General features: G+C 37.7%; 2 protein-coding genes across 2 annotated transcripts in view; both read right to left on the bottom strand.

The window, feature by feature from the left end:
* The window catches only part of LOC140940408 (uncharacterized), an 11,892-nt gene extending 870 nt beyond the window's left edge, over positions 1–11,022 (bottom strand). Inside the window, exons 1-7 of the mRNA XM_073389379.1 lie at positions 10,877–11,022; positions 7,530–7,843; positions 5,897–6,038; positions 5,228–5,350; positions 4,781–5,090; positions 3,747–3,848; positions 1–1,649 (exon numbers count right to left, since the gene is read on the bottom strand). The exon at positions 1–1,649 is cut by the window's left edge and continues 870 nt beyond it. Of these exons, the coding sequence (XP_073245480.1) occupies positions 1,577–1,649; positions 3,747–3,848; positions 4,781–5,090; positions 5,228–5,350; positions 5,897–6,038; positions 7,530–7,843; positions 10,877–10,958 (1,146 nt within the window). The 5' untranslated portion in view covers positions 10,959–11,022 and the 3' untranslated portion in view covers positions 1–1,576. The remainder of the gene's footprint in view (positions 1,650–3,746; positions 3,849–4,780; positions 5,091–5,227; positions 5,351–5,896; positions 6,039–7,529; positions 7,844–10,876) is intronic.
* Positions 11,023–17,941: 6,919 nt separating this feature from the next.
* On the bottom strand, positions 17,942–23,703 carry LOC140941305 (ribosomal RNA-processing protein 7 homolog A-like). The gene is made up of 7 exons (XM_073390287.1): positions 23,531–23,703; positions 23,285–23,404; positions 21,760–21,883; positions 20,722–20,819; positions 20,187–20,324; positions 19,845–19,896; positions 17,942–18,385 (listed from the first exon to the last, which is right to left on the bottom strand). The coding sequence occupies exons 1-7, from the start codon at positions 23,696–23,698 to the stop codon at positions 18,300–18,302; spliced, it is 786 nt and encodes a 261-aa protein (XP_073246388.1). The 5' UTR covers positions 23,699–23,703; the 3' UTR covers positions 17,942–18,299.
* Between the last annotated feature and the right edge of the window lie 26 nt (positions 23,704–23,729).

The raw sequence follows: 23,729 nt of genomic DNA, 5'->3' as shown, positions 1-23,729 counted from the left end.
GCCGCTGTCTACCGAGCCAGCCAGGACATTAAATGGCTTTTTCCTCAGTTTTTTGGAATGAACCTCACATACGTCCACACTGTGGCAGTTGCTAAATGAAAGAAATACATTTATATGAAAGACGTAAAACTAGCGGTTACCAAATCCTAATAGCCAATCTTGACACGTGCAGTCAAACAAACGAACCAATCACATATCAAAGGGAATTCACAATGAGGGAAAACGCGAGCAAGACAATCAATTTTCTTTTGCTAAACTTTTGATTGGTGGAGAAAATGGCGAGGTTTTTTCACCCAATCGGAGAGGTGAGCACTAGACTCTCTATATAAACTTTCACACAAAAAATTGCTTTTTCAACCGTCACGTACTTAGTACACATCCACTCTCGAACAGTGTACTAAAATAATTGAATCCAAGCTTCAGTCACTTTAAAATTCATAACTAGTAACTTCTTCAGAAAAAAAATGATGGTGAACAACTGGAAATTTCAGGGAAAAAATGTTTTCTGCCCCTGAGACATCCAACTGAAAAATCTAAGAAGGGTAACTTAGTCCTCCTAAATTTACAAAAGAGCATTTTAAACATTTACCAAAATACCGGTGAGCTTTATAAGCCAGTCATATTACATGGATACCATGCACATATCCACACTGGAATAATGTAAAGGTAATAATTAAATCTCATTTAATGGGATTACAGTTGAACCTCTCTGCAACGGTCACCTTAGGAAAAGAAGAAAGTGGCCATTGAAAAGAGGTGGCCATTGTAGAGAGGTTTTAAGCAAGAGTCAATGTATGGATTTTTTGTCCTGCGGGACGAAAAAAATAGTGGCTGTTGTAGAGAGGTGGCTGTTAGGGGAGGTGTGACTGTACAATATACTTCTAAACACACTGCTAACCCTTTCAGTCAGTCCTCAAATAATTAAGTTGTAATATCGACCATGTTAACAATGTAAATAATTACGATTATATTGATTGATTGTTAATCAACTTTGTGATGACAAAAGGGTTAAACATGAATCCAAAATGTGTGATTGACTTTAAATATTCTCATGTTTTAAATATGTATGATAACCTTTGACATTGCAACAACAGAAACACTATTTCTTTAAATGTATGTGTAAAAATGTTTGGTATAGGCACATGTCTTCACTGGGACAGTGTGCAGTATAATTAATTTCCCATTAATATCACTTCTAAATTAACAGATTAAATTGCAATAAGCATGACATCTTCAAACTAAGAATGGAATGAAAAACTGAGAATAGCCAGGCTGAATTGAAAATTGTTGAGTTTCTTATAGATGGGCTTCACTGTTGAACCAATAAAAAAGTCTAACAACCTCTACAACAGAGAAATTTACTCGTTCCCACTAACCACGCACAATTTTAACACTGCTTTTGAGGAAAAGAAACTTAACAATTATTGTGTTACTGTTTCGAACGTTTCACTTTGGCTAGTTACAAACTCCGACCTGTGTGGCAATTTTTTCCTATCTTTTTTCTATTAGAAATGTCATGCTGACTGCAACTGTGAGGTTCAGTTAAAATACATGTAATAAAACTACTTTTAGCGTGCTAAACAGCATGTGGACCCAAGAGGTTGATTTCATCTTTGTTAAATTGTTCCTTAGTTGAATTGAGTTCTTCACTGAATAAAAGAAAATAAAACAGGAAAGTTAGAACACAAATTCCATGTCAAATGCTTTCCTTAACCCTTTAAGCCCCAGTATCCACATACAAATTCTCCAAACTGATCTCCATACATTTCCTTAAAGAATGAGTTGGGAGAATTTGATAAAAGATCAAGGAATTTTTACTTAGGTGATCATTTTATTAATTCTCAGACCTTATCTGTTGACAATGTATGGATATTGTTAGGAGAAACTTGATCTTGGTCGCTATTGGGACTTAAAGGGTAAATGAGTTTCTGTACAGTAGTGACTGCTCATGTTAGAGGCGTAGGTTCAGGTGAACTGGCCATTCATTTAAAAATGCTATAATTCTTTAGACGTTAGTGTGTTGAAGAGTACCTCTCATATTTATGTTCAGACTAGGGGCAAACATTCTATCATTACTTGTTCAGTAGTGTAGTCATGTAATATTGGGATGGGGGAATGATCAGGGGGCAAAGAAAGTTAGTTTTATAGCTTTCTCTTCCAAGAAGTTGTAGCTAGCATGCACTAGCCAAGAGTCATCATCTTTATTAAATAGCCTTAAAAAAAATTCTTGACCAGCAGGATTGATTACAATTCTTCTGTAATTCGAATGCACCCCCCAAAATTTCACTTGCCCATTGGGGAAGTAAAGAACATCATAATTCACTCATGATAGCCCAACAGCAAAATCCACTAGCCACAGGCTATTGGACATGACTTTCTTTGCAACATGATCATACTTTAATTTGATTTGTAAAAAGTTGAGGACAAAGGCAGACAACATCTCCTAGTTTGGCTGAGATGGTGGGCACTTCATTAAGAGTAGTTTACTAGCATGTGGGTCAAAAAACGTTGAGAAGAAACAGAACAGTGTGCCTGTATTTAATTTTTTTGGGGGGCACTTAAGATCAAGGGTCAGTTGCAACTACTGATAAAGCCAGCTCACGGATGAATAATTTGGATAAGTGTAGAAAAGACAGTTCAATAGTCAACAAGACCCCCATAGTGGGGGTGCATTGGTCCACCGGCGTACGTGACTATTAATTTGTTAGTCTGGTCTGTATAGTAACTTTTACCAGTGAACAAAAAAAGGCAAGTTAAAGTCTTTTGAAACAAGAAACAATAATGTGCCTAGTTTGATCTAACCAGAAATTCCAAACATTAATGTCATTGTGCCCTTACAAAATGTGACAGGGACAACTTTTGGCATTCTAAAATGGGTGAAAAGAAAGTCAGTTTTACACATTGCCATTTGGGCAAGCTGTGGTTAGCATGTACTAGCCCAAAAGTCATTTTAACAAGCCCGATGATGAGCAGGGTTGATAACAGTTCTTTTGTGATTAGAATTCCTTAAAAAAGTTTACTTGCCAGGTGGGCAAGTTCAGAAAAGAATTCACTAGCCCGATAGTAAAATCCACTAGCCCCAGGCTATCGGACACAACTTTCTTTGCACGCTGGTAGCAGTAATTTTTTACTTCTTAAAACTCACGAAGCAGATTAAGTTTTAGTTTTGTCTCTGTCTTATATTGTATTAAAATCCCTTCTGACTATTCAGGTGAATATGCTTCTATTTGACAGGGGGATCTACAAATAACACCTCCTTTCTTCTAAGGAGTGACCTTGCAGACGAGGGGAGAGAATTGAAATAACATCAGGGAGAAATTTGCTCTCACATTTTGGGAGACAAAGCACTTAGGGTTCTTTGGCTTATTCATGCTTTTCACTGAACAAACTACCCTCTTCCGGCCGCAATTACACAATCATAGCTCTTTCACACTCAATTGATCGCTTCTACTCCATGTTATCAGCCAAAAACTGATGTAAGCCTTTCTAGTGCTAGAATCTGCCAAACATATGCGCATAAAGCACTTTGAACAATAGCAATGCTTAGTAGGGGAGGTAGGAGTAAATCATTTAATCCACGTTTAATGAATAAATTAATGAGAGTTGAGTTGAGTGACTGATTGTGTGCCATTCGAGTGCCTCCAAAAGCTCATGGAATGACTACGTCATCCATGAGCTAAAAACAATTCCCATTATGTATGTAATATGCAACTGAAATAAATGTTCACACGTTTCATTGTACTTACATTTCTTGAACGCTGTCATTATCCTTATCAGATGAATGTTTGCTGGAAGCTAATGGCTCACCATACGCTACATAACTTCCCACTGCATATGAGGAAAAACACCTAAATGCACGGAACATATACATTTGTGTTAAAAAAGAAAGAAATGGGGCACAAAAATTATTCTGCCTGATATTTCAACTACATGTAAATACATGTACAAGTAATAATATTAAAAGCTTTATACCTGTTGGCAACATTGAGTGTGGAGGGTAAAAACTGGCTTTACGTCATTTGCCGTTTGCATTTAATATTAATTTTGTGCAATATTATTATTATTGCTGGCCAAGTTTCACCATGTTCAAAATATTGTCGTGATGAGCATTTCCACGGTCGGGGGATGAAACTATCCAGGTAAATGGCTCAAATAATCTCCTTTGTGTATACCAAATTCAGTAACGATCAGAAGTAATGCCAATTTTTGATAATTTTTTATTTTGATCTCTAGAGATTAATAATTTTAATTTTATAGTGCCCGGGGAAAATGAGTTACACCTGGGTTTTGGGACCAAGAAAACGTGTCCCTTTCCCCTGAATAGAGGTGTCCCTTTTATAGAGGCAACAGATACAAAGATAATAGGAACATTGCTCCGAGACCAAATTTTGGGTCCCCTGAACAGGGATGTTGCTAAGAGCCGGCTGCCGGCTAATTTCTCTGGCTGAAAAAGAGCTTATCACCAGCTCAAATTGAAAGGAAAACAAAGCTGTGTGGGAATTTTAGAGACGTAGATGAGTAAAACAGCCGACTTGACTACCATAACAAAAAAGCTTATCATTTTCTTAGCTACATCCCTGTCTGAATGGAGGGGTCCCAAAGGAGAGGTTCCAATGTATTATTTTTGTTGAGGAAAGAGAACCTGAGCCTGGTAAGAATGCAGATTTGCCTGAGTATTGTAGTGTGGGAGTTTACCAAACTGAAATACATTCATGTATGAGTCAATGCCTCTTAATAGACATACAAGTAATACACAAATTTGATGGAGAAGCATTCGTACCTTCTCTGCCTCTGATGACGAAGGAAAACTAAACACATCAAAAATGGTACCACGACAATAAGAACAAATGAAGCAGTGACTAATGACCCAATCATCACAGGATCCAGCCTTCTCTCACGACGAGACACCTTTCCACCTTCATAGCCACCTTTTTCTGCCACTCCCACTGTTTTCGCTGATGGCACAGACCCTGATAACGAAGGTCCAGTTGTCACACTGACATTTCTTGGGGCATGAGTTGGTATTCTCACTACTGTCCTGTTTTGTGTGAGGACAATGTTTGGAACTGTGGCTGTGGTCTGCAAAGAATCTATGAAAATTAAGATAATTATGTTAAAGTGATTCACTAATAATTATGACTCATGTTAACAAAGTTGCAAATAACACACAGTGCAAAGGGTAATGCAACTGTTCAAAACTCTCAAGGAGACATAGTAAACATGTTACCTGGGGGACTGGAAGTGGACAATATTTCACCAGAATTGCTACTATTTTGTTTATCAGGTTTTGTAGGGGCTATACTTGTTGGAGTGGTACTAACAGCAACTGAAGAATTTTCAGCAACTGTAACTGAAAAGAATAGAATAAAGAATTATTGTAAGTTAAGTTAAGAGATAAAAAGTAATAATAAAACTGAATAATAACAATAATATGCTATCAAACTCCTAATATACATGTACATGTACATAATTCCCTGAAATTTTAGGATGCCTTCATAAAGCAATGATATACAGGGTGTATAGATCTTCATATTGAGGTTCCTGCCTCGCCCTTTGCTAAAATACATAATTATTGAAATGCACGAAAATTTTTGGATACACATGTTTGACACTGCATGTAGGGTGTGAGTGGTGGGGGAGGGGTTGGGCATGTGAAATAAAAATGGCACCATAAATGGAAATTTGTCTGAAAAAAACGTGTAACCTGAGACATGTTACATGTACCTAAAACATATACACTATATGTATACAGGACTTTACCAAGACAGACTAAGCCTGGTTACTAACAATGCACAATGTGTATCCTTTATGTATAGCTGACATGAAGCAATTTTTGGCAATGAAAAAGGATAAAATAACATGTCTTAAAACCAAAATAATTCAAAATACAACTTACGATTACTGCAACCATACAGCTCCATTCTTAAACAGATGTTGTAATTAAACCTCATTGGATAAACTCTAACATGTCCAGCAGATATGGGTACAGGAAAGGTATTCTTCACCACTTTCTGAGACTCTGAATTTGCTGTAAACACCTGTGGTAAAAAATAGGTAGAGATTGCAATCAATCAGTCATGGAACTGAAATGTAAAACATATCTGCCAGTTAGTCATATATAAAAAAAAAATGGAATTTCTACAAAATATCTGATCATCACCCACTGCCCTCCAGTTATGAGAATGCGGGTCTGCTGAGCAGGAGGCCGTGAGTTCAAACCCAAGATGGACCACCAACCACTGGTAAGATCATGCTAGTGTGATTAAAACCCATTCTCAATTTAAATAATCACATCATTGGCAATGATGTTTATAGCTGTTCCTGTCTTCTTCATCCTTACACATCAATTGAAAGGGGATGTAAAAGAACCTGTGAAATTGTTCAATTGTACATTCTTAAGAGTAGGGAATGTAGATGTACTAAAGGCCCCTGTTCAGTGTTCTCCTTATCAGGCGGTAACCGTTAAAATTTACCACCTGAAGTAATACCTCTTACCGCCTAAAGGTTTACTAAAATTTACGAAGAAGTGTTAAAAAATCACAAGGGAGTTGTGATCTGATCCCATTCTCACAAGTAAATGAATGAATATATGGAAAATTACTTAAGTATACACAGCTCTTTTTTTATGGGCCACGTGTTTTGGAAAGAGCGCATTGAAGACGGAGTAAAATTATTGGAATCAAACATTTTAAATTGTTGTATAAAGGAAACAACGGCCAATTTGCTTAAAATAAAGGGAATGACCTTTCACAGAACTTAGCTCCAAAATTTTGCAGCAAGGGCCTAGCCATGTCCCTCACTCTACTACCCCCCCTCCTCCCCATTAAAGTGTACCTCTGGCACATATCCTGTGCCTTACCGGCCATGAATCGTCGCTTACCTGCTGAGCTAAAATTTAGGGAGAATAATGCCTGTTTCATGGCCTATCTTAATTCTGACTTAAGCTGTCATTGGTTTGGGTGGGAGAGGTGAGATCAAACATACACTGAAGCGACTGCACGGTGCGCCTTTACATGCTGATGTCCGATCTCATCTCTCTGGTTCCTAGGCAATTCAGCCACTGGCTGCAAGAGAGGGAAAATTGACACCTTTTTATTTTTATTACATTGTTTACATTGTTTGATGCCGCTCTTGCTAGTAAGTGATTTTAGTGGGATAATTAAACCTTTTATAACCCAGTCCTTGTGTCTCACTAATTGACATCAACCAGTTCATGTATTCAAGCTGCTACCAATTCCACGCTCTTGCTCTCAAATATGGTTAACTTTTCCACAGCACATATCAGTACCTGTTTAAATACCCGTCATTCAATTGCTGATAGCTCCTTCCATGACTTATTGTGTTGTTGATGATTAGTAAAAAAAAAAATTGTTTATTTCCAGCACATTACATAAAATCTCAATGCTCTTACAATTAATACTGTTACACTTTATGCTACTAATACTGTAGACATATTTTCTTTGAAGTTGAACAAAGTGAAAAAGGGGACATAAAATAAAAAATTAGGAATTGGCTCTTGCACAGCTTACCCTCTTAATCCTATGCCATTTAGCTCCATCTCTGCTGTAAACAACTCTAAACGTTTTGACAAAATAGTCATTGACGCCTGAAAATCCTTGTGTTGCAATTCCAGTTAAAATAAGAGTTTGAGTTAAGTCCACTTGAATATGATGATTCCTGCCACCGCTGGCACACCATGCACGTGTGTTGTACAGGCGAGAATATTGTGGTTTTGTGTGGACTGTCTTCCCACTTCCAATATATAAATTCTCATAGAATGAAGAAGCTGAAAGCTGAGAATCAAGTACTCTCCCATCTTGTAAACCTACTGCTCTTTTGCATTCTGTGAAAAACAAAGCAGCAACTAATATGTTAAGTCATACAAAACTAAACATCACACAATCATTTGCCATGACTCTTTCTTTCTTGTCACACTACATGAATAGAAGGCCAACAAATTGCGACTTGACCCACATTTAGAGTGCAATAATCCATTCTCAGATTAAACAGGATTCAACCTGTAGTTTGTTCAGAAATTCCTTTCTTTCCTAGGCCTGATTAGAGACAAAGAATATTCTGATTTATTATAACCAGGAAATAGCCATTATGCATGTTTATGTCAGACGAGTAAATTTCACCACCAAGTCTCTTGTTCAAAATATAAAGTTGCAAGGTGTTACATAAATGAATTCCCAAGGCAGTACAGTTGAAAAGAATACAATGTACCCATGCACAAAGAGTGCAAATGCTAAGAACTTTGCTTACAAACAGGGCTTGGTGGTGAAATGTGCTCGTCTGACGTAACCATGCATAAGGGCCATTGATTTTATCCACAACACGTACATACATGCATACATGTATGTGGGTACCAAGGAGTTTTCAATGTTATATTTTTCACTTACATTGTACAGTTGTACTTTCACACACAAAAAATGAAAATGTGATGTTACAGGTTTCACATAATATTAATTTTAAAAAGACAAAAAACCTGGGCTCTTATGCTAAAATTTTTTTTTCTTGTCTAAAGTGACTGAATTTCGTAATTTACTCTTCCTGTTCTTCAAGCATTTAGATGTTATTGCCAAATATCAAACACAATACGTGCACACTGTATATTGGCTCAGAATTTTGTCCCTTAATTTGCAACACTCCTTATCATAAAGTGGAGCTGACCAAAGTATACAATGTAACAGCAGTATACTCACTGTCCTTTGTTTTCTTAATCTATCTTTCATTCATCCTTTTGACTGTTAGTAAAGATATATCAACAACAGATATTGACACGGCTGAAGGTGGAAATTTATTTGCTAATTATGCTTTTGGAACTAAAGCTCTGTTAGACTTTAGTAGCATACATCATGTAAATGCATAAGGAACTTTTGTAATGCCAACGCAGGATCTTCAAAATAGTGTGCTGCGACCATTAAACAAGAAACTTGATGCCAGCATTTGGCTGTCTTTGTTGAGTTCAAATATGCCTTATGTTTAGAAATTTTCAATCAGTTATATTTCGGAGATAAAGAATTTGAGGCTAAAGAAAACAAAAATAGAGCTGGATTTAGAGAAAAACTTGAACTTAACTTCCTGCACACAGTGCATGCTACATGACTTTGTACATGACAATCATGGATGTGTTAACTGTAACACTATGCCGTAAAATAAATTTTCTAGAAAAAAAATCTTTTTCATCCCCCTTGTATTGGTTTGAATTTCTTTAAACAATTAGCTCTAAAAATCAAAGTTTTGAACAGGAAGTACCTAAACGTAGTTTAACATACTGCTTACAGATATCAAACATCGTTTTGCTAGAGAATCCCTTCCTTCACAGATGGTCAGCAGAATCCAGTGTCTCTGGCCACTGGATAGAGTTTTGTCAAAAATATTTCAATAAAAAAAGCCATGACCTTTCCTAAAACACATGTTTTTGGATACTCTGATGTTCCTGTTATTTCCATCTCTGTATCTGGCATGAATAAAAATGATCAGACCGAACACAAACTGGCATCTCACGAATGTGACTAACTTTTGTCACAAGATTGGAATGAGAAGAGTACAAAGATATGTTTTGACAAAGAATACATGTAAAATCACATCCACAAAGGGGCTACCAGCTACTCAAATTAGGGTTTCAGTATTGCTTTCACATGTATCGTTAACATCTATGGTTTAAATTTCTCATAGAATTCAACATATGAAAATACAACAAAAAAGAAAGCTATTATTTGGATTGGAGGCACCTTATTTGGACAGTTTTTATTTTTTCAAAAAATCTGCTGTTTCTATTACAACTAGGTTCTTTGCCCTGACTCACAGTGTTCAATTTTCAAGGAAGATGGAGAACTAACTTACACATCTATGAAGGCACATACAGTGTACAAGTGGCTGGCCAATCTACATATTTGTGACCCAAATAAGACAGGAGTACACTCTCTTCTTCACTTTTGTCTCAGCTTGTTCTCTTTGTTTAACCTAAGAGTTCTGATTGTTAAGACTGGCATGTCACTTCCACGTTTGCCCAAACCAAGTCCAAATATTAATATTTAAAAAGAATTCTGAATCTTAAATTGTAAAATTTAGCACAGCAGACAATACCGTGAAAAAATATCGCCAGAGCAATTTCAATTGAATGGTCACATGTTAGGACTTTATCCCAGAGGCTCGAAAGTTAAACGTCTTTAAGGGGATTGGAATACATTGATAAGATTAATAGTAAACAAATAGCACATGTTATTTCAGCTACAAACACAATTGATTCATTTGCTAATAAAACCTTTTAAAACGGAATTGTTAGTTAAAAACAATTCTACAGTATTTCGTTTTTACTAAAACAGCACGAGAGGACTTGATTTCGACCGGTAAATGCATGTACCCACATGTACACAGCATAGCTTATCTCCGACAACTAAAAATCCACACGACAAACGTAAAATCTACACTAATGTATTTCTTGTCTAAATCTGTAAGACTTGATAAGTCAAAGCTTCAGTAAAAAATAAGTGTTAACAGTGTATAAGGTTAACAGAAAACGAAGAACTAGCGAGCTGATACTTTGCTCCTACACCTCAGTGAGGCTCACGCGCGAGAATCTCATGCTAGACGCTTCACAATCTAAATTATGTTTGATGGTCAAAGTACTGACATTCTATGCACTGTAAATGTGAGTAAAGCTTGAAAAATATAAAATGATTCATGATTTTCCTTTGGATCCAGAGGGAGACTAACAATAGGTTAGTTGCATCATAACTTTATAAAGAAAATGGCGAACAAAAGTTCAATATATTAAATCTAGCTCCACAGTAACACTAGCTCTTGCGAGAGTAGAAGAGCTGCCCAAGTTGGGGATTACAGAAATCAAGTTTCCATTCAATAGACTCACCATCTAACCAACTTGATCCTAATACGCTCTGGAAAGAGACAGAAAGTAGAAAAAACAACAAGGAATCCGAAACAGGGAACATCTTCTTTCACAAGCGTGGCCGATTGCCGGTACACATGAATCAGTTATGTCCTTCTGACGAAAACGTGAGCCGATCCGCGTTCATTTAAGCTTGGTAACCACCCGCAATGAGCTGATTCGCTTGCTTGTTGGCGCCCAAAGTAATAAAGGCGGGCGATAATTGATATGCTATGCAGGTGTGTTAGTCATCGTTTACGTCAATTTTTGGGTCCAGTTTATAGATTCTTTTCTCCTCCCGCCCCCACTGTCCCCTGGGAGGGCTTACTCGCGTCCGCAGGCTAATTAAGTTCAAAAAACCGTACCGCACCAAGTGTTCGTCATAGGAACTACAAGGAGCATCATATCAGGCCACTATATTGATCAAGACCGTAACTTTGTCACGTTATCCGAAAACAGGTTCCGTAAGGCCTAGAAAGCATACTGCTAATAAAAATTTTGTTAGTCTTTTGAATGGAAACGTGAAAACTGTCTTTTTGACTCTGTGTATTGTCTTCAGAGAGAGATACTTCAGGCGGACGAGTCCGTCACTCAAGCGTGACTAAACACAGGAAAAAGAACTCTTGTGCTAATTTTATAGCCCAGAAATTGATCACTGATTGTCTTTCCGAGGCCAATATTCTCCGTGATGCTGTGTCGGCTATCGGGGGGGGGGGGGGGGGGGTTAGGTATGTGCCGCCCCATTGGGTAGGGTTCTTGCCCCGTTTTGGTCTGAAAACGGGTATAGGTATACACTTTGGCCATTTTGGTCTGGAATCGGGTATGGTTTTCGAGGGAACTACGGGAGTGTATGAACATATTTATTAATTCAATAGCAAATGAGTAGGAAAGAAAGAGAAATATGCCAATTCGAAATGGATTTACAGCATTTTTTTGTTAGCGCTCTAATCTAAGTAACTATAACATAATTTCTGCCTGAAGGCCAGGTCTGAAAACTGGTATGGACATTAGAGGTCTGGTCTGAAAACAGGTGTGGAAAATTACATTTTTTGGTCTGAAATAGGGTCAGGATTTGAAGAACCGGGCGGCACACCCCCACCAAGAATTCCCAGGAGTACCCCCCCGGGGGGGGGGGCGGCTTACAACCAACTGAGAGATAAAAGAAAGTTTTGTTTTCTCTCTTTCTAATGAAATAGATCACTCCCCAAAATTTTCTGTTCTCCTTAGAATTAAATTGACACAGGCACACCTGTCACACCACCGTGTGCCCATCAGATTGGCGACTGATGAGTACCGAGATCTTCTGGGCCAATAATTTTTTTCTCGTGTGCGGCGCAGCGCGGAGGGATGCATAGATGCAGGGCAGGCCGACACATCTTCGGTCGAAGGGCGAAGTCACGAGCGATTATCTAGTGGCAAATCCAGAAACCACTTATGAACCAGTATACGAACATGATCGGTCACTTCGAAGATCAGTGTTTAGTCGTGTCCTGCATGACTGTCTTCTGAACACATGCAGTAAAATTCCATAGCAGACCTCTGAAAGCATATTGATAATAAGACATGATAGACTTAAAAACAACAAAGATCGAAGTCCGTTCCCGTGCACCAATCAACAACAGCCACGGTGCCTTGACAAACAAACTCTTATTTCGGCCCCTCTCTAAAAACGCCTGCGTGGGAGGCTACTCTCTCGCTCGGATGCAGTTCTGTTAATCGAGTCTATCGACACCATTGCCTGACTGACTATTTTTGATACTAGCCTAAAATTTAATTCGATCGTAAGAATCGATTCAGTTAGATCTAGTAGTAGTCTCGCTATCGTGAGATAAACGATAAACAACGCTACCAAGATCAAACTGTTCACAATGTTTATTCATTAATGTTGCCAAGCCGTGGCAACAACAACAACAACATAAGCTTTATTTGCATGACTATAATTATGTAGTTACACAGTATTGCAAAAGCTTTAACATAAAATAACAAACAAACAAACAAACAAACAAACAAATCATAACAATGATAATGCAATGCAATGACTACTATAGTCAATCAAGTGTCATCAGCATGATTTGATAACAAATTATTACGTAAATCATTACATAATGAGACAAATTTCAACAAATGTGAATTTACGGAAAAATTCTGTGAATTCATCAATTTAATTATTAATTCTGTGTAAGATAGCTGATTAAAGTCGACAAAATTTTGTTGGATTTGATTGTAGAATTTCTCCCTTGGGATTGAGTATTTTGGACAATGGAAGAGAAAATGAAATTCGTCTTCAATTATACCAGAGTTACAAATAGGACAGAATCTATCGTTGCGGGAAGTTTGATTATATCTTTCACTTTCAATCATGAGTTTGTGGCTACTCCGGGGGGGGGGGGGTACTCCCATACATTACCTATACGGGTATGTGCCGCCCAACGGGGTCGTGATTTTGAAGCTCCCGATTTAGAACGGGGTATCCATTTTAGAGGCGTTTTCTAGAACGAGTTATAAAAACTTGTGGATCACGGCTTTATCTTCTGCTTAAAATTGTTGCTGATTACAATGAAGAAGTTATTTGATGCATAAGTCGAACAAATAAGGAAAAATCTTTTTAAAAAAACAGCGCTATTTCAATTTACAAACTTTCTAGAACGGAGTATAAAAAATTGGCCATTTCTAGAATGGGGTATCAGTTTTAAGGCAAATTCTAGAACGGGGTACAAAAAATTGGCCCATTTCCAGAACGGGTATCAATTTTAGGGGAAATTATTTTTTAGAACGGGGTGCCAATTTGGAGTCCCGGGCGGCACATACCCACCCAAAAAATACCCAAGTGCCCCCCCGGGTGGCTACTGCCTCCTCCACACTGAGTTTTCCAGGCCGACAATGGGCCACTTCCGAGTTCCAAAAACCCTTACTCTCAAAATGAGGCCAAGTGCACAACCTTTCTTGTGGAAATGAGTGTTATTTGCATTTGCATTGAGATCCATACTGCAATAGCCTGAATTTCTCTTTCCGTCCAAGACAAATTTTGGTGTATTTTAAACACCCTTTTCAAATCAAAGATTTGTGCAATTGATGAACTGGTTTAAGAGAGAGACCACACAAAACAATATTCTTCGTCTTGTGAAAAAAAAAAAAAAGAAACAAGGGGAGCTGGGATTGATAGCCTCTTCTTTTATCTTGTCACACCTTCCTTCCCTGCCAAAAAAGGCAATCGCACGCTATCGCTTTCAGGTACAGTTAGGTACTATAGCGGTGCTGTTCTCTGGAACAGTCTGCCCTCTTCTATTAGGAAAACAAAATCTCTGGCTAACTTTCGACAGATGTCAGTTAACTGACACGGCATTCAGTGAAAACAGGCATTAATCTTTCTTTCCTCTTTTAGATTTTACATTATAGATATATGTTTATTTCTTCTACTAAGTTATATTTGTATTTACATAATTGTACACCGTTTAATAAAGTCACTCTAATATGTAATTATATTTTAAGTCATAGATAGTCAATACCATAGTGATCATTAGTATTAGTAGTATTATTTCTTGCCTGATGTATTTACTGTGTATAAATAACAAAGATGATGATGATGACGGACTTGGCATATCATCGTCGTGTCGAAAGATCCCGAAAATTGGTTATCTTTTGTACGCTGGTGGCTCCGATATATATATTCTATTGTTAATTATCAGGAGCCTGAACTGGCACTTACTCATTTTAGCAAAACTCACCAGATGACAATGGTGACTTCTTTGGTCATGCGCAGTAGTCACAAAAACGACAAACCCCGAGACCCCGTTCCACAGACCCCGGGACCCCGTGTTTTCCACAGACCCCGGGACCCCGCAGCCCGGCCCCGTATTATCCACTAAAATAAACGATCACTCTGGCCAACGTTATATGACAACGTCAATCATTCAAAGTTACAAACTGGACCGAACAATACTGGCTCATTAACAAAATGGAGTCGCGGTGCGGCATGCAGTTTATTTTCGGCGATCAGTTTGATACGTGTTGGTATCTTGGCAATGATCTAACTTCCCTCGAACTGAGGCCCTTGGTTTTCCATTCATGTATTCATACACGCCTAAACTGAACGCGTTGAATGTAAAAAGTCACATTTTCGTGAATGCGTTTGAAAACAAGTGAAGATTGAGACGATACGTTTCTCGGAATTAATGTAGCAATTCCTGCTACTCTACGTTAAAGTAAATTCGCTCTTTTATTGCAAATTAACGTGGTTGCATGTATTTAATTGATAGATTGTTGACTGGGTTTGTTAAGAACTTTTGTGGAAAATGTGAAGTACGTATATTCGTACTTGAGATATTGTTAAGTAAATAAACGATCACTCTAGCCAACGTTATATGACAACGTCAATCATTCAAAGTCACAAACTGGACAGAACAATACTGGGTCATTAACAAAATGGCAATCAGTTTGATACGTGTTGGTATTTTGGCAATGATCTAACTTCCCTCGAACCAAGGCCCTTGGTTTTCGATTCATGTATTGATACGTCTAAACTGAACGCGTGCATTGAATGTAAAAAGTCACGTTTTCGTGAAAGCGTTTGCAAGCAACTCTACGGTAAAGTAAATTCGCTGTTTTATTGCAGATTAACTTGGTTGCATGTATTTAATTGATAGATTGTTGAGGTTGTTAAGAACTTTTGTGGAAAATGTGAAGTATATTCGTATTTGAGATATTGTTAAGTAAATAAATGATCACCCACTCGTCACGTACCGTAAAATTCTGAAAATAAGCCCCTCCATGTATAAGCCCCTCCAAATATAAGGCCCCCAAACCGGTAACGCAATAAAAACCCTCCGTTAAATCACCCCTCCAAATATAAGCCATCCGGGGACTTGTACTTGGGAATTTGCCCTCAAATACAAAGTAAAATATAGCAAAAACGGTAAATTTACTTCCAACTATAACGCTAGCCCAATCGATTTTGAAACGCAAATTTCCCTCTGTAGATAAGCCGCTCCGAATATAAGCCCCTCAAGAAGGGCCTTTGAAAAATATAAGCCCCGGTATGTTACGGTACGAACCTGCCAAATGTCTGCGTTACAACATCCACTGTTTTGACGTTATGCTAATTTATTAACGGCACTATACATACCTCCATGACTAGAGCATTTTAGTTTGAATTTATCGCATCTTTTGAATGTACAATACTCACATTAAAATGTATCAGTAATGGAGATATGTATGGTCCGCATTAATTTGGAAAAATTAGCAGAATGACAAAATAGTGAATGTTGTAGCGCGGATTTTTGAGCGGTTCGTAGGATAGACCCCCTAGGATAGGTTTGTCTTATAATTTCAATGTGTTGCAGTAAATCAATCTTAATGAAAGTTTCAGACATTATTATATACATTATGAAGATTATGTGTAGAGATTTGAAAAAAATTCATTCAAGTCGTTTCAGAGATATACAAAAAAGCGCTGAAAGTCCAAATTTTGAATGAAGTTGCACTAAGACAGGTGGTGAGAAAACGGGTTAGTTTTCAAGATCGCAAGAACTAAAACACACCAAAACTTCCCAGCATCGAAATGTGACATTTAAGCAGCATTCTGACGCTACTTGAGATTAATTTGAGTCATTTATAACATTTTGTTAAATAATCTATCACGGCCATTGAAAATTATTTTCGTTTTTTTTTTGAATTCAAACATACAGAATTTTATACTTCTTACGGAGGTTGTTTGCTAAACACCAGACTTTAAGTTCCTAGTATTGAATTATCAGTAGCCGGTCTAGATCGCACAAAATTTGGCTTTTATCAATTTCAGAGTTTTTTGTTTATTGTTGTCATAGCAATATTGATTTTACTTAAAACTACATTTTCACAAATCTCAATCCATCGCCAATTTTATTGGTGAAAATTTCATAGCGATTGGACAGAGTAGCTTTGGCCTCCGAAAAACTGTATCGAAACACCTTAACTCCTTATATCTACATTTTTCTCTAAACACACTTATATACTTAAAATACACGTTTTTTTTCTTTATTTTTAAATGCCGCCTTGAAGCTCGGCTTCTCGGGGATTTCCCCGCCACAGTCACTCCTTCCAAGCTGTATGCTCATTTTAAATTTAATATTAATTAACCCATTTATTATCTACCTGCCACACAGAATAAATTATTTATTCTGTGTGGCAAAATAATAAAATAAAATAACATAAAATGATGCCTACACAATTCTATTTCGCCTTGTTACAATGCTTATGATCGAAATGGTTAGATTTCGGTTACTGTAAATCTGTAAATCAAAGATGAAATGGCAGTAAATCCACCCTGGTGTAGCTTATGACCAATGGACTACACTGTCGAGTAGGGCTTTCTCTAAAGATCTCAAGTTGCTGGTACATGTCAGGGGCGGATCCAGGATTTTTTTTAGGAGGGGGTGCACTCGTCTCTTGCTCTACTTCAACACCAATAAACCACATATATAATTATATATTTTTTTGGCAGAATACCAGTTGTATTAGAAAACCGCAGGTCATCTCGGGGGGGGGGGGTGCACACCCCCTGCACCCTCCCCCTAGATCCGCCCCTGCATGTACATGCAATAAGTAAGCGGAAAATTGAACATCTAGGAAGTTGAGATCAATTTAGGTTTCTGGGAAACTGACCTCCTACCCCTCCCCTAAGCCAACATTATCACTTACTTCTCACTTAGGGCAAAATGATGGCATAGGGGAGGGGTAGATGGGTAGTTTCTCCGAAACCTAAATTGATGCAGTTCTATATGGTCTATTTTCCTTTTGTTTCAAAGTAGCCGGGGGAAACCCTAGATCCCCAGCCCCCAGGCCTAAGCAACAGCCCTGGACTACAGTTCTTGCACCTGGGCATCAATTCCTGATAAAGACATTTTCACATCTGTTTTTTCTACTTATAATATTAAAGAGACTTAAGGTGCTTTCCAAAAGTCAGAACTGTCCGGCCGGACCATGGCCAGACCAGTCATTTTTAAGATGAAATAGGCTTTTATCAAGAGTTTTTGCTACAAAACCATGTCCTTCATGCATACTATTTAGGATCTGACTAATCTGGCCAGATAGTTTTGATTAAAGGTGAAATTCTCATTACAATGGGAATGATCTGACCAGTCAGTTCTGACAAATGGAAAACACCCTAAGAAATTTCATTTAAGTGAGAGGAAAAGGTCAGCTTGAAGGAAAGAAATGAGTCTTTACTTTACAAGTAAGTGATCTATATCATCGATTGTAGGGGGAAAAGGGATTGTAAGCAGTCAAGAGCATTGCCAGCAGTGTTAGTTTAGTATTGTTTGGCTGCTTTTGTCTGGTGCCAGTAAGAGCAATGACTTTTGGAGAAAAACTTGAAATATAGTAATAATAAAATAATAAAACAATTAGAACTATTGCTACATTAAACTCTTCAGTATGGTCTAAATTTCCTCGCTGACTTCATTTCGGCGATTCTCTTCTTGTCTTCATCAAACTTCTTTCGTAAATTAGCAATATCTACCAAAATAAAGATGAAACAAGCAAGTTACGGGAAATTAAAACAGTAATATTGATGTAAGATTCACTAAGGTCGCTGTAGCCTACGTTACAGACGTAATGTAACCCCAGTTAGTAACCAGAATTATAGTTGCGTCTGTGGCACAGGCTAAGATCGCAGCGAAATTGAAAAGAGCATTAGATTCATCCATCACCTGAATTGATAACTACTTGTAAGTGCTTGAAGCCCTGGGTGAGCATTTGTTCAAGGCTGATAAGTTTAATAGCATGCTTTCCAACATTGTTGGCCCATGCATTCCAACATTGTTAGCCCATGTATTCCAACATTGTTGGCCACCATTCATTGGATTGCACTGATAAACATGTGGCTAAATGTCCCAAGACAGTTGGCCCAGCCGATACTTGGTCGATTATGAGGTTGAATTTGTGGGTAAACGTTCCAGTAATCTGAATATTATTGGCCAGGTGTCTAATCGTCACACTAAACGAGAGTCAAGGTGTTCCAGAGTTGGTGGTCAGCCTTTGTTGAATAACAATGTTGGATGTGTGGGAAAACAAAAAGGTTTGGATGGTAAAGTTGCATGTGGGCAAAAACATTTTGATGCTGCTGGCCAAAATTTCTTTCTTCTCGGACGGTTAAATGTTACAGTGGAGAGATTAAGATTCACGTTTATGCCAAACGGCAATTGTGAATTTGTACCATGTGGCCAAGTTTTTCCCTTAATTGTTGTTAACTGTTTATTACTTCAACTAAAAATATTAGTAGTTTCATGCCAGTTTTATACATAAGAATTGTTCTGGACAGTCTTTATCTGCTTATTTTCTATTCTGAGAAATTCTCAACTTGAATGTGACGTTTGCCGTTTGGCATAGCTGTAAATCTTAATCTCTCTATTAACACAAAATGAGTGGCAACTTTGTATGTGAGAAAATCGTTCCAAAATTGCGAGCCAACATTTGTTGAATGTATGCCGCAACGTTTATTGCGCGGTTCAAGATCCTACTATTGTTGGCTAACGTTTGTTGGATCATGCAAAGATTCACAGGTGGCTAGATGTTTCATTATTTTTCACCAACACTTTTCTCGATGGGTGCTAAATGACTTCAAATAGTAGGTCTAATGGGTGTTACTCCTTTACTGTTAAAAACAATCTTGACGTTACTCCAAGATTTGGTTTAATTTACATGTACGATCTTCAATTAAAAATCTTTCTGATAGGTTAGCAAATTCTTCCCCACCCCCTCCCCGCTCTTTTACTCGCGCCATTTTTCATGCGATATTTGACTCTCGTTCCTTGTTCTTTGCTCCGAAACCGCACGGGAATGCTTGCTACACAGGTTAGCAATTTTGTGACGGAAAACAAGAGGCGAGCGTGATCTTGCAGAGGCTAGCTACAGCTGTAGTGTTACTTACACGAGTACAGTACCGTTATCTAAATAATCAAATACTGATACTCACGTTCTCTCCTTGATTCTCGTTGTTGAAATTGATAGAAATTTAACAGTGCTCGCTACAAAAAAAAGAAAAAAAAGAAACCAAAGAAACCAAAGATCACATTTACACCCACATCTACTTAGTCACACTTTGTGTATATTCTTGAACGAATAAATTATGACGAGAACTGTAAATTGTAAGCTAACAGGGGTAATATATCAATAACAAAGTGTGTTTACATGTATTTATTCTTATGATAGTGATCATCTTTCTCATTCTCATGAGCTCTTTGTGTGACTATAAGCAGTGGCATTTGAGCAGAAATTAGCCATTGATCACTCTAAGGACTTAAACATGATAAAGTACCTTCTTTTTCTTTTTCCGCTTTTCTTCTAACTCAGCAGGATCTAATCTGGGTGCTGCTGGGTTCCTTCCACTTCTTCCAACAGTCACCCATCCTTCATCATCTGGTTGGTTTAGTGCCTCTGCAGCTTCTTTGTCCATCTGAGACAACACACACAACATTAACTATGTAGAACTAAGTTTCAATGCTGTATACATGCAACATTTAAAAAGAGACATTAATATTTGTACATCTCATCAACTCTATTTTGCAATCACTAACTTGTGTTTTCCTTGGTAGTCTCTCTTACACAGCAGAAGAACCTGACAAATTGTTTCAGTCTATATAACAATTTTAATAAAATTGTTTTAAAAAATTCTAAAAAAAAAACATGTTGCATTCAAATCACAATTTTTTTCAACAGAGGTTCCCACAGTAATGCGTACTTTCAATTAAAAAAATAAAAAAATTTTGAGGTCATAAGCTTTTTAACAAAAAAAAAAAAAACAACAAAAAACTCTGGTCACTGGTCAGCATTACACCTGGCATTATGCAAACCTGTTCTTTGTTCTCATCAAACTTTGCCATAAATTCATCAATTTCAGCTTGTAAATTTGTAGTATCTGGGTATTGCTGGTAGTATTCTTGAATCCACTCTGAAAAGCAGACACACACCATCATTATAATTTGCCAAATACATTATCATATAGTCAATTAAATATTTATGTAAAAGTGTGCTGTATGACAGCTGCAGGGTTCGCAACACCAAAATTGTTCAGATGACTCCACAGAGGTTATGGAGGGAGTCACTTCGACTCCAGAAATTTTCGGTAACAAACAGGTAGACAATTCGACTCCAGAAATTTTCGGTAACAAAAACAGTTTTGTCCTTACCTTTTTCGCAACAAATACAATTTACGTTAATTGTAAACGTTATAAACCTTAATTAAAGAATTATACTGCACGACGAAACAGGAAGAGGGTAAATTACGATCAAAGTTTACTCGATGACCGCCATCATAGATTTGAGCTTTCCAGGTCAGCGGGCCGCCACAGGTACTTCGTGTATCCCTCACGATAGTGTATACATGCCAGGACCATGTGCTGGAAAGTTTGAAAATGGCTTTCTTCGTGGTGATGTACTTAACTCTAAATATTCCAAAATGACTCCAAAATTTGTGAAACAGAAGTCACAGTGACTCCACTGATCAACAAAATTTGCAAACCCTGCAGCTGTATTGCTCATCTGAATAAAATGATGTTTATTTATTTATGTATGTATTTATTCATAATTTAATGGTACAAATTTCAAATTAAAATATTGATTAAAAAAGCCATACAAAAAAGATAATCTGTAAAAGAGTAAAGACTCCAAAGACGACAGATCCATAAGCTAATGTAGAATGCAATAACAATAAATATTACAAAGTACAAAATTACTGAAGTGAAAGATCAACCAATCCCCACCCCTTCCCTACATATGAGAGCATTAAAAATGTTTTCAGAACAAAATTGAAAGTTGCCAAACGCGGTGCCTTTTTGAAAACACTTAAGCTAGCTATAAATGCCACACTTTAATACTTCTTGAAAACTTACTTTTCATCCCTGTAATGACAGGTTGGTTTGTTGTTGATAAAACTCTTATTGTAGAGCTGTCCAGAGCTAGCGCTGTATTTATAGAAGATGATTTTTTAAATACAATGTAACCAACTTTGAATCCCTACAAAGAGGAAATGACATAAATATTCCCAGTGTTAGTCAATTGTTAAGTCAATCCAGTTTTCAGTAAGCATCAAGCAGAGCTTGTACATACATGCATGCTGTTAAGTGCATGGATACAGTTTTGAATCCAGGCCTAACAGCTGTGCACCTGGTACAGCGGCCTCAAATATGATCATTGGTTTTATATCAATAAATGGAAGCTTGCACTCCAATAACATTTGACAAAAGTAAACAATGTGATAGATGTATATGAAATAAATGCGGCTAAATGTAATTTAGGCAAAGTTAACCTCGAAGCAATGCTGGTCAGCTGTTTCCCCAGCTATAGTAGGGGGTGGCCTGATGCCTCTAGCAGGGGCACCTCGTGACTAATATACACAGTTGCTTGCTTGCAGTTCTTCGCAAAGTGTTGTTGCAATAGCTTGCTGTTTGCGTGCCAGTTTGTACTTTGGTTTTTCCCATCCGTCCCTCCCTCTTGGTATGGGCTAGGTAAGTATTGGGTCGGTAAGTATTCCACTGAATTGTTCAGTGTGACGGTGCCTGGTGGGGGTCGCTCGCAGGGTTGCCATGGATACCTCCTCCTCATGCTAGAGCATTGCGCCGCTCCACCAACTTTGTAGGCACCAACACCCAAGCTCATCAATTGGTGATGAGTTTAAATCATATAAGAACTGCCGAAATGAAATCAAATGAAGAAAGATCCTCGCAGTTGTGAACATGATTTACACAATTGAGTAAGAAGCCTGAAAAAAAAATTCGGGACTTCAATGGGATTTGAACCCGTGACCTCGCGATACTGGTGTGATTCTCTAAACAAACACATAATTGACCAGCTCCCAACATCAGTGACTTCATAGCTCAGTTGGTTAGAGCATTGCACTGGTATCGCAAGGTCACGGGTTCAAATCCCATTGAAGTCCTGAATTTTTTTTTCAGGCTTCTTACACAATTGCATTAATTGCGTTCACAACTGTGTTTGAAAAGTAAACAATATTAACTAGTCCAGAAGTTTGCACTGTTGCAGCTTCAAAATACTTAACTGCTAACTTAACGCTATTTATAAGCAGGGCATCCTTTTCCCACCTCAATCAAGAAGAAGGCAAAAGGAGGCTCTGTGCGCTCGCGGGGTGCATGAAAACTTACTCAAGGCTTTGCTATAAGAAAAATTGAAGGGAGCCCAGTGCTCTGAACTTGTGAAATCTAGTGTGCCCAGCATTTGACTTCTATGAAAAAGCTAAGATTTTCTAGTCGCCTGGGAACAAAAGTTAGGCGCTACGGGCCATGCACGGGGCTCTGCTAGAACGTGGCCTTGCTTACTGTTGTTGTGTATGGAAGATACATATGTTTGGTGAAAGAGACTTTCATAAAACTAAGCATATGGGAAACTTTGTAAATCTACCTTGACTTTTTGAGAGGGAATGACTAAACTTGTTGTCTCCTTTTCTTCCGACCCAGGTTGCTTCACAAGATAAACATCTTTTATTGCACCGCAACAGCTAAATAAGCGCTTTAAGGCTCCCTAAGAAAATTTATGAAAGGAAAAATCATAGTAAGAGTACCGCAAGATAGAATTACAATAAAATTATAGCAAGTAGCGAGATTAGACACAATTTGAGTGTACAAAACGTGTTCCAAAGGCACTTACTTTTGTGCAATATGGTGGGATATTTACGACAAAAAGCGTCTTATCTGGTGGCTTTTTTGCATCTTCATCTCGTGTGGAATGTCTTTTACAAAACAAAAAGTGGTAAGAGCTACATTTCTCGTTAAATTTTACGCAGATTGTGCGAAATCCACTAACTTCGGACGCCATTTTGATTAACTGCCGAGTAACCGCGCTTCCC

The sequence above is a fragment of the Porites lutea genome, chromosome 6 (assembly GCF_958299795.1).
Source record: "Porites lutea chromosome 6, jaPorLute2.1, whole genome shotgun sequence".
NCBI lineage: Eukaryota > Metazoa > Cnidaria > Anthozoa > Scleractinia > Poritidae > Porites > Porites lutea.
This window is presented reverse-complemented; position numbering and strand designations above follow the sequence as displayed.